At 41.4% G+C, this 11601-nt stretch overlaps 1 protein-coding gene across 3 annotated transcripts in view; it reads right to left on the reverse strand.

Annotated features, from left to right (window-relative positions):
* LOC124031458 (cadherin-4-like) overlaps positions 1–5817 on the reverse strand; it is a 258408-nt gene extending 252591 nt beyond the window's left edge. For all 3 annotated transcript variants that reach the window (XM_046342698.1, XM_046342697.1, XM_046342696.1), the window contains exons 1-2: positions 5594–5817; positions 3323–3434 (exon numbers count right to left, since the gene is read on the reverse strand). In XM_046342698.1, coding sequence (XP_046198654.1) covers positions 3323–3434; positions 5594–5650 — 169 coding nt within the window. In that variant the 5' untranslated portion in view covers positions 5651–5817. The remainder of the gene's footprint in view (positions 1–3322; positions 3435–5593) is intronic.
* Between the last annotated feature and the right edge of the window lie 5784 nt (positions 5818–11601).

Consider the following 11601-nt stretch of genomic DNA (forward strand, 5'->3'; position numbering starts at 1 on the left):
TATTAATTTGGGGACAGGTCCAAAAGCATTAAACATTTATGGCAATTTAGCTAGCTAGCTTGCTGTTGCTTGCTAATTTGTCCTGGGATTTAAACATTGGGTTGGTATTTTACCTGAAATGCACAAGGTCCTCTACTCCGACAATTAATCCACAGATAAAAGGGTACTTCTTCAATGAGGTTTAACGGCAGTTGGAATCCAATATATGTTGCATTACCGCCACCTACTAGACTTGAAAAAACAAATAAACAAATACCCTACCATCTAACACTACACTCACAATTTAACTTTTTTAATTGCCCCACCCTGCTCCACTATTTAAATCTATTTAGTCCTACCTCAGGCCAACAACCTGAAAGGACAGGACATCACCACTTAAGACACCCTGTAACTCTTCTGACGTCAAGTCTCGCACACTCAAATACCTCTCTGCAGCTGCCTCCACAACCTCAATTTTCTGCAACTTAGGTTCCATCCCTGCAGTAGTTGATAACCATTGCTATAAATGCCCAAAAAAAATCAAATTTACTGAAACGTGTATCACTTGTTGGCATATCCCACTGTACCGGTACAGATCTACTACTCCTCTCAGGATCCCTCCCTCTTGACCCATCTTCCTCTACTTTCTTCACTACCTCAGCATATGACAACTTCTGCACTACTCTAACCCTGGAAACCTAAACCTGCCTCTCTCTTACGGGACGATCCTGATCCCCAGCCCCATGGGCACCCCTACAATTAACACTACTTTCCCCAACGCTACACATTCGTTTGTCTCATGCCCTTCTACACACTTCTCACACCTAGGAACCTCCCTCCTAAACAGTGCTGCCACATGCCCATAAGCTTGACACCTGTAACAACGTAATGTTGCACAAAAGTTTGTGTAGGATAACTTATATATCCTAACATCACTTTGTTGGGCAAAAACTCAACATCAAAACACGAAATTCAGACAATGACTCGTCTGTTTCACCACTCTCGATACCCTGTCTGTGTTACACCAAACGACGAGCATCACAAACACCGGGAATCTTCCTTCAGTTGGTCAACTTTTACATTTACTGCTACCTCAGTAATCACTCCTTTCAAAGGCGCCCTTTTCTTGACAGCGAAACAATTCACATTTCTTGCCCCCATTCATTTAACGCAGAGAACCTTCTCCCTCTGACCAGTAGAAACACCATTATCACAAGATCACTTCTGGTTACCCTCACTGATTCCACAGTATCCAACACTGTTTTCACCCACCCTGAAACCACAAATGGATCGGCCAAAAGGCAAGGGTCCACTTTTCCAAAAACTTCACTCCTACCCTAACAGGCTCATCTTTATCCTGACCATCGGTGCAAGCCTCGGGATCTGACAACTTCACCACACCTACCACCTCCAATACTTCGACCTGATTCACTTCCAATTCTCCTCACTCTGCTTACACTTTCTACCATTCTTCTTTAACAAACCATCTCCCTTTTTTACACCATTTTTAAACAACTCAAGCTCACCGTCTTCCTCCCTCTCTCTCTTATACCTCCTCATGCTCTCTTTTTCCCTCCATTCCTCCTCCATATTCCAAGTATACGTCTCCTTATGATAATGCTGCACTTCTCTTGCTTTCTCAAGGGAAGCCATTTAACCGGCTGTCACAATCTCCGTACAATCAGCACGAACCCCTTGGGATGTAGCGCTCAACAGTGCCTCCCACTTATAAAGCAGCTGCTTCATCTTGATGTTATTCTTTATCAAAAGCTACCACGATGCTTTCCATTTCCATTCCATGTAAAGCTAGCTACTGCGCAGGTCACGGCCAGATAAAAGGGTAAACTGAGTTTGTTTCTAGTAATCTCTCCTCCTTCAGGCTTCTTCTTCTTCTTTGGGCTTTATATGGTGGTTGGCAACCAACTTTAAGGTGCATTACCACCACCAACTGGCCTGGAGTGTGAACTTCAGTTAATCTTTCAATCACCCACGTGGGTATATGCTCCTAAAAACCAATGAGGAAATGGGAGAGGCGGGACTTGTAGCGCGTCAAGCATCACAAATAGAACCAAGTTCTATTTTAGTGCCTGGCTACGCAGACACTTGTTGACACGCGCGAGCAGTGTGGGTGCAACGATTGAATAATAAGTATGTGTACACCAACGCAAGTGGTGTGGTCAGCATGTAAGGTCAGTTTTAGGAGTTAAAACCCTGCCCTGCTGAGTTCCTAAAGTTCTTAATGTACTACACCTAGCCAGGATGTTTTCATTGAATCAATATCAAATGTACAATGCTAAGATGAATACGCAATACAAGCAACTAGAATGGTCAATTAACAAGAATAGGAAAATAATCTGCCAGTGAGGTTTGTTTTTGCAATATTAGAAGCGACTTAAAGACAAAAAGATGAGCCAGTCTGAAAAAAATTCTGCATAATTTCACATTTTTGGAGAGGAACCTCACAAAAGATGTGATGAGCTGAAAATAAACAGAGCACATGAAAGGAGAATTTAATTCCTCTGAAAAATAAAGAGTATAAAATGAAAAATTTATTACATTGAATACAGGTAATACAATAAAATCTGGTAGTTTCCAGCAGTAAACACACACAGCAGGAGATAAATGGGTGATTTAAATGAGCCTGCTTTGGTAAGTCTGATGCTTAAGTGATCATTTAGAAAAGGATAAATTCAATGTTTTCAATGTGAACACTCTTTTATGTTCGCTTGGAAATTATGTTCATGTGATAAGAATGAATAGATTTGTATATTGCAAACCTCTTATCAAAATCAGAAACAGTTATCTTTAGGGCCAGGACGATACCAGTATCGGGATATTTTTTCCATGACAAAAATGAAAACACGAAGCAAACTCTTTGGTCCTTTAAAAACCTACTGTATGTTAAAAATGGTGTGCTATATCTTAGAAAATAAATAGATGTGACTCTGGATGACAAAATTATGATTTCTGTTTGCAACATTACAGCTGTTTTCCTAAATAAGTTAAATCTGCTTTATGATTTGTGTATGTTTTGTGATTTTCCTTGACACAACACTAACGAGTATTGCGATGCTGGTATAGGCCCGGCCCTAGTTATCATGCAGACTCAAACCACATAGTGTACATTCCAACCAACTTTAGCTGCATCAACACATGTATGCTTGTTTCACCAGAGCTGCATGTTATACCACAGTGTACCTTCATATGTCATGATGGAATGCTGCATATATCCCCCCCACACACACTCTGTCACTCTCTGGTTGGGATCTACTGTAGCTCCGGAGAAGAGAGGGACAAACAGTCAATAAATGAGATCCAGCGCCACCACAACCACAGTGCTTACCTTTGAGAATGTTCTGGCCTTGCAGTAGATCCCTAGAGACAAAGACTGTGTAGAAGCTCTCGGAAAAGCCTGGTCTGCATGGGGGTTTAGGTCGTTGGTCTGCCTTGGTCGCCTGGAGAGAAAACAAGACAGCCTATAAGCATTGGAGAATTGACTTGTTGCCAGAGGGTCTCAGGCTGATTTTACAGGTGTTGAGACTGATATTGAACCTTCAGATAGATTAGAGACTGGCAGGGTTGGGCGGTATACCGTATCCCTGGGTATTTCAAGATTTTCCAATCCTGTCAATACATTTTTTTTTATACATTTCAATATTTGTACTTCTTAAATAAATACCTGCATTCAACTTGTGCATTAGATAATAGATAAAGCAGATCGTGTTCATCATCTAGGCCAGCGATGACGCCTCTCATTGTGTAACTCAAATTGAAGGCAGACCAGGGTACTGCACGCTGCCATTAGCAACTCAATTATCCTTATAACTTCTTCTGTGAGCGATTTTAAAATAATCGGTTAAAGGACATTCATCTGGTGTATTAGTAACAATTATCGTCACCGTGATTGCCTTTGAAACATTTTTCTTATTTACGAATATCGACATTTTTCCATTCCCTATCATTTGGGATGCCTGCAGTACCGCGGGCGGCCTTGAACTTCCGAAGCTTCAATCGTTCTCCCCTGGCTTCATGAGATGAGTCACCCCTGCAGCGCAATTTATTTGAGGTGATCAAGTAAGTGAAGCGAGGTGATCAAGTAGTGACATTCACTCATGTTTGCCAGCTATATATTTTATAACAATTAAGTTAACTATCTAAGATGTGCCAAAAAAAATCTATCCAGCTGGGTTTTGATAACTTGCTAATGTTAGCTTGCTAGATCAAGCTTCTTGGTAACAGCAGCAGAGACAATCCCCTCCTGGATTAAAATACCCGACGTCTAATATTTGTTTTGTGTGTTCTGCAAACTGTATTTTGAGATACTTGCATAACTTTGAGCTGGTTTGTCTGCTTTAGAAATTAATGTTTGAGTGCTCTTGTTAGCATTTACCTACAATCCGCGATGGAGATTCCTAGAATTTTGTAAGTGACGTTTTAAAAAAATAACCCTTGTGACCCTTGTCGGTAATACAGTATATCCCGGGATGGCACAGTATGTAGGTATAGAAACCTGGATACCGCCCAACTGGTGTTGCTGATTTGCTTCAGTCCATAGCTTGCTGTTTAAATGCCGACATTTGCAAGTGAATCGTCAATACCAGATACACCAGCGGGTTCATTAGACACCTTTTACATTGTATTTATTTTGTCCATTGTAAACTACCTTAAACCTTAATGGATTTATGAGAAGGGGAGAAGGAGGAGAGGGGCTAGAGTAGGCCTAATCCATGTGTATATTTGAAGATGATGATGGGCAACAGAAATATGCATATTAGATCATAGACCTACTGAAGTCATGTGCATAGTGTCAATGCGGTAAGCGTATAGTAAAGAGAGAGACAACCTATACAAAATGTGTAACTTATTGTTACAATTATCAGTATTGTGACTGCAGTTTTCTACTCTATCAGTCTTCACTCTCTACTTTGCTGCAGCAAAGGTGCTATCCAGCTATCCAGGAGACAAATGTATATCAAATGTATATGTATTTTTTAAATAAATGGCCGTCATTTCAGATAAGTTTTCAAATGTAAATGCAATCAAATTATAAGAATAGTGCATTTGATATTATATCGAGAGATAGGCTATAATATGCTATAACGAGCAATGGGCTAGTGCTGATCTAATCAAAATAAATTACAGTCCATATTGTAAACGGCAATGAAGTTCGTAGCCTCGTATAGCCTATATCATTTATGAAACGAAAGGCTTCGGCATCCTCTGCAATTGATATAACACACTAGTAGACTACTGCAGTTCATTCAGTAGACTAAAGTAACCTAAATTAGTATTTTTTTAAAGGCGCTCAAAATTCATAGCCGATTGGTTTATTCAGGCACCTGTCATTCAATACGGATGTATCTTTTCGTGACCAAACCCGAATTGACTGCTGCCTACAAAATCATTTTGAACAATCGTTTGAAAGTATCGTGACATAATACGTAATTTAAATGCATTATGTTCCCTATTGCCAAAATTATACTGCAAGGAAAAGTCACTCATCGCCACAATTCAGCACCACATGCACTGCGCTGCAAAGCTCGTGTATGCCAAACGGGCACAGCAGTGCAGTAGACTACTTCTAACGTATTTCGAAAATAAATAAATATCTTACCCAAGATGTGCCCACAACTAAGGTGCACGTCAGTATAAGAACGGCGCCTAAATTCATCTTTGCCAGAGCGCTGTAAAATCAAGGGACAGAGATTGGCCCGACTCGCCTTCTTCGAATAAATTGTATAATTCCCGGAGCTCTCTTCTTGGATGCAGTTCTGAGCGCAATAAGAAGCTCTGTGAGAAATTGTCCCGACTTCTCTAGAGCAAAACTGCCGCTGAGGAGAGCGATGCCGATGCTGCTCTGTACGAAGGAGCAGCTCGCTTATTGGTTGGAAACGTCACCACAACCCATCCTACCCGAACAGATTGCACTGTAGTCTAATGTGACTGTAAAACAGGTATCAACTAGATTCAGCCGCGGGACCATTTTTTGTCTTGAGTGGTGGAACATAATTACAAATCATTTGTGGACTGCAAATTGACCGCAAGAAGCCCAAACATATATAATATTTGACTAGAACATAAACATTCCAAACCTTGCTTACATTTTCTTAAATTATTTGTATATGATTACGTGTTTCTCTACTACGCATGGGAATACATTTTTTTGCTCAGAAAACATTTTTTTTTTTGGTGGGGGGGTGCAAATAAAACCATGCCCACAGGCTGACAGTTGGGGAGCACTTTACATTTTCTCCACTGATGTATTATAACTTATACATGTGTACAAGGAAGACACGTCAACGAGAAATAGGCCTACCGTGTAATTAAAGAATAGAGTAGCCCATAAAGATATATATTAATGATTTGCTTCATGGAGTAATATTCTTGCTTGACACTTCTTGGTTTGAGTGAATCCATCAACCCTTATTCTTATGTGTCCATGACCACGTGGGAGTCTATTTCACACCACAGTTAACTGATCTTCTCTTGATATCGGGTGAAATAGAGTAAGACCCGCATTTATAAACAATTTTGTCATAATATTGTTTATTTTTTACAGCTAGACCAAACCACTGCAGTTGGCTATAGAATTGAACATTGAAATAATAATAATCGTATGATCATAGTCTCAAAACAACAGTATGGGTCAGCATGAAGACAAAGCTTAGGCTACCATTTGACCTTTTTGCAAGTTCTGAAATGTTTGGTTAGAATGGGCCAGCATATGAATAATAGGCTACTGGAATTTTCCAAATCAAAGCCAATTTTATTTATTACATGTGTAGAATACGCTGTTTGTGGTTTTAGGCTGGGTTTCTGGATAGCACTTTGTGGCATCAGCTGATGTAAGAAGGGCTATATAAATACATTTGGTCTAGACTCTGGTGTAGACTTTACAGTGAAACGCTTGCTTACAAACCTTTCCCAAAGATGCAGAGTTTAAAAATAATAAGAAATGTAATAGTAACTAACACATAAGGAATAAAATAAAATACACAAGAATGGAGCTATATACAGAGAGAACTAATACCAGATCAATGTGCAGAGGTACGAGGTACTTGAGGTAGATATGTACATGAAGAAGGCAGGGTAAAGTGACTAGGCATCCGGATGTATAATAATAATAATAATAATAATAATAATAATAATAATAATAATAAGAGTAAAATAAAGAACAGCGTACCAGCAGCAAATGATGTGTGTGTCTGTATGTTTGTGTTGTGTCGGTATTCGTGTGTGTTGCGTGTATGTGTGTGCGTATGTATAGTGCATTCAGAAAGTATTCAGGTGTGGCATATGAAGTAGCTGATTAAACAGCATGATCATTACACAGGTGCACCTTGTGCTGGGAACAATAAGAGGCAGTTTTGTGACACAATACAATGCCACAGATGTCTGCAGGAATGTCCACCAGAGCTGTTGCCAGAGAATTGAATGTTAGTTTTTCTACCATAAGCCGCCTCCAATATCGTTTTTGAGAATTTGGCAGTATGTCCAACCGGCCACACAACCACAGACCACGTGTTACCACGCCAGCCCAGGACCTCCACATCTAGCTTCTTCACCTGCGGGATTTTCTGAGACCAGCCACCCGGACAGCTGATGAAACTGGGTTTGCACATCCGAATAATTTCTGCACAAACTGTCAGAAACCGTCTCAGGGACGTTCATCTGCATGCTCATTGTCTCACCAGGGTTTAGACCTGACTAGTTCAGAATCAAAACCAACTTCAGTGGGCAAATGTTCACCTTCGTTGGCCACTGGCACGATGGAGAAGTGTGCTCTTCACGGATGAATCACGGTTTCAACAGTACCGGGCAGATGGCAGACAGTGTATAGCGTCGTGTGGACGAGCGGTTTACTGATGTCAAATTTGTGAACAGAGTGCCCCATGGTGGCGGTGAGGATATGGTATGGGCAGGCATAAGCTACGCACAACAAATGCAATTGCATTTTATCAATGGCTATTTCTACAGACTGGTTTTCTGATCCACGCCCCTACCTTTCTTGTGACCAACAAATGTACATCAGTATTCCATAGATTAGGGCCTAATGAATTTATTTGACTTGACTGATTTCCTTATATGAACTGTAACACAGTAAAGTCTTTGAAATTGTTGCATGTTGCGTTTATATTTTTGTTCAATGTAGTGTTTGAATGTGTGAGGGATTTGTGTGTGAGTTTGTACTGTATTATGGTGTGTATATAAAGTCTAGTGAGTGTGTGTAAAGTCAGTGCAGATAGTTTGGGTACCATTCATTGACGATTTAGCAGTGTTGGCTATTTAGCAGTTTTATGGCTTGGGGTAGAAGCTGTCTTGGAGTCTGTTGGTCAGTGAGCCAATGCTCCGATACTGTTTGCTGGATGGCAGCAGAGTGAACAGTCTATGGTTTGGGTGGCTGGAGTCTTTGGCAATTTGTCAAACCTTCCTCTGTGACACCACCTGATATAGAGTTTCTGGATGGCAGGGAGCTCGGCCCCAGTGCAGTGGTGGTGCGTGGGTAAAATCACCAGGGAAGCCAAGCCAAGCAAAGGAAAGGAAAAAAAGCCATATGGCAACCTATGTGTCGTGATAATTGCATTGTTTGCTTTATAACCTGTTAGTTCATATGTCCGGTGGAGTCCACAAAGCATATAGCATGTAACAAACAGTTACATGACCTACAGCATGGTCAGTCAAGTTAATGTTTCCGACATTTTTGAACTACCTAAACAAGTATTGATTTAGAACACCGGAGAGTTACTGCAAATCAAAAATAAAACAGGAGCTGCCTCCACTATTCCAGAACAATTTCAACTTCATCAAATCGCCTATTCTTTGTCTAAGACGGTGACAAATTAAAGATTCAAAAACGTGTGTGCACGTGTAAGTTTTTTAAAAACGACATGTTGACTCATGCTAATTGTAGAGAAACGCAAATGTCATCCTCCTCTCTTTCATGTTGCCGAAACAGTCTATGACTCTGCCATACAGTACACACTTTCAGTTTTTGTTGTCCTAGGCTACCTGGCTTAAATACTTGCTCGCTAGCCTAACTTCCTTCCATGGGAAATGATTAGCCAACTAGTTAACATTAGCATACTACATGTTGAACTTCCATCCTCTCAGGCCAGAGGCACAATGTATGAATTTATGGTTTGATCAGAATCACAGTTATAATCATTGGCCAGTATGGAGAATTAAATAAAACCACAAGTCCAAATCCCTATCTCCATCCAGGGCTAATTTAGGAAAGGGCCAATTTTAGCTAGCTAGCTACCGGAGGAAAACAACACAACGAGATGCAACAATTCACGTTTTTTTGGACTATGCCAAGCCCTTATTGATGTGGACGCCAATGAACAGCCCATTTGATGTGGATGGGGGCGTGCTCTTTCTTCTATAGTCCACGATCAACTCCTTGTTCTTACTAACATTGAGGGAGAGGCTGTTGTCCTAGCACCATACTGCTAAGTCTCTGACTTCCTCCCTGAACTCTGACTCACCACCGTCGTGTCGTCAGAAAACTTGATGATGGTGTTCGAGTCATGTGCGGCCACGCAGTCGTGGGTGAACAGAACACAGTGTCTCCTGACCCCTCCTGTCTCAGCCTCCAGTATTTATGCTGCAGTAGTTTATGTGTCGGGGGGCTAGGGTCAGTTTATTATATCTGGAGTACTTCTCCTGTCTTATCCGGTGTCCTGTGTGAATTTAAGTATGCTCTCTAATTCTCTCTTTCTCTCTCTCGGAGGACCTGAGCCCTAGGACCATGCCTCAGGACTACCTGGCATGATGACTCCTTGCTGTCCCCAGTCCACCTGGCCGTGCTGCTGCTCCAGTTTCAACTGTTCTGCCTGTGATTATTATTATTTGACCATGCTGGTCATTTATGAACATTTGAACATCTTGGCCATGTTCTGTTATAATCTCCACCCGGCACAGCCAGAAGAGGGTTGGCCACCCCTCATAGCCTGGTTCCTCTCTAGGTTTCTTCCTAGGTTGTGGCCTTTCTAGGGAGTTTTTCCTTGCCACCGTGCTTCTACACCTGCATTACTTGCTGTTTGGGGTTTTAGGCTGGGTTTCTGTACAGCACTTTGAGATATCAGCTGATGTAAGAAGGGCTATGTAAATACATTTGATTTGATAGTATAGGAGGGGACTAAGTACACACCGCTAAGCGTCCCCCGTGTTGAGGGTCAGCGTGGCGGAGGTGTCGATGCCTACCCTCACCACCTGTGGCCGACCTGTCAGGAAGTCCAGGATGCAGTTGCAGAGGGAGGGGTTTAGTCCCAGGTTCCCTAGCTTGGTGATAATCTTGGAGGTGACTATGGTTTTGAATTCTGAGCTGTAGTTTATGAACAGCATTCTCACAGTTATTTCCCCTCTTGCCCAGTAATCTGTAAACTGTATTTCCATATACAGTGCCTTGCGAAAGTATTCGGCCCCCTTGAACTTTGCGACCTTTTGCCACATTTCAGGCTTCAAACATAAAGATATAAAACTGTATTTTTTTGTGAAGAATCAACAACAAGTGGGACACAATCATGAAGTGGAACGACATTTATTGGATATTTCAAACTTCTTAAACAAATCAAAAACTGAAAAATTGGGCGTGTAAAATTATTCAGCCCCTTTACTTTCAGTGCAGCAAACTCTCTCCAGAAGTTCAGTGAGGATCTCTGAATGATCCAATGTTGACCTGAATGATGATAAATACAATCCACCTGTGTGTAATCAAGTCTCCGTATAAATGCACCTGCACTGTGATAGTCTCAGAGGTCCGTTAAAAGCGCAGAGAGCATCATGAAGAACCAGGAACACACCAGGCAGGTCCGAGATACTGTTGTGAAGAAGTTTAAAGCCGGATTTGGATACAAAAAGATTTCCCAAGCTTTAAACATCCCAAGGAGCACTGTGCAAGCGATAATATTGAAATGGAAGGAGTATCAGACCACTGCAAATCTACCCAGACCTGGCCATCCCTCTAAACTTTCAGCTCATACAAGGAGAAGACTGATCAGAGATGCAGCCAAGAGGCCCATGATCACTCTGGATGAACTGCAGAGATCTACAGCTGAGGTGGGAGACTCTATCCATAGGACAACAATCAGTCGTATATTGCACAAATCTGGCCATTATGGAAGAGTGGCAAGAAGAAAGCCATTTCTTAAAGATATCCATAAAAAGTGTCGTTTAAAGTATGCCACAAGCCACCTGGGAGACACACCAAACATGTGGAAGAAGGTGCTCTGGTCAGATGAAACCAAAATTGAACTTTTTGGCAACAATGCAAAATGTTATGTTTGGCGTAAAAGCAACACAGCTCATCACCCTGAACACACCATCCCCACTGTCAAACATCATTGTGGCAGCATCATGGTTTGGGCCTGCTTTTCTTCAGCAGGGACAGGGAAGATGGTTAAAATTGATGGGAAGATGGATGGAGCCAAATACAGGACCATTCTGGAAGAAAACCTGATGGAGTCTGCAAAAGACCTGAGACTGGGACGGAGACTTGTCTTCCAACAAGACAATGATCCAAAACATGAAGCAAAATCTACAATGGAATGGTTCAAAAATAAACATATCCAGGTGTTAGAATGGCCAAGTCAAAGTCCAGACCTGAATCCAATCGAGAAT

Source organism: Oncorhynchus gorbuscha, linkage group LG03, assembly GCF_021184085.1.
Source record: "Oncorhynchus gorbuscha isolate QuinsamMale2020 ecotype Even-year linkage group LG03, OgorEven_v1.0, whole genome shotgun sequence".
In the NCBI taxonomy this organism is placed as follows: Eukaryota; Metazoa; Chordata; class Actinopteri; order Salmoniformes; family Salmonidae; genus Oncorhynchus; species Oncorhynchus gorbuscha.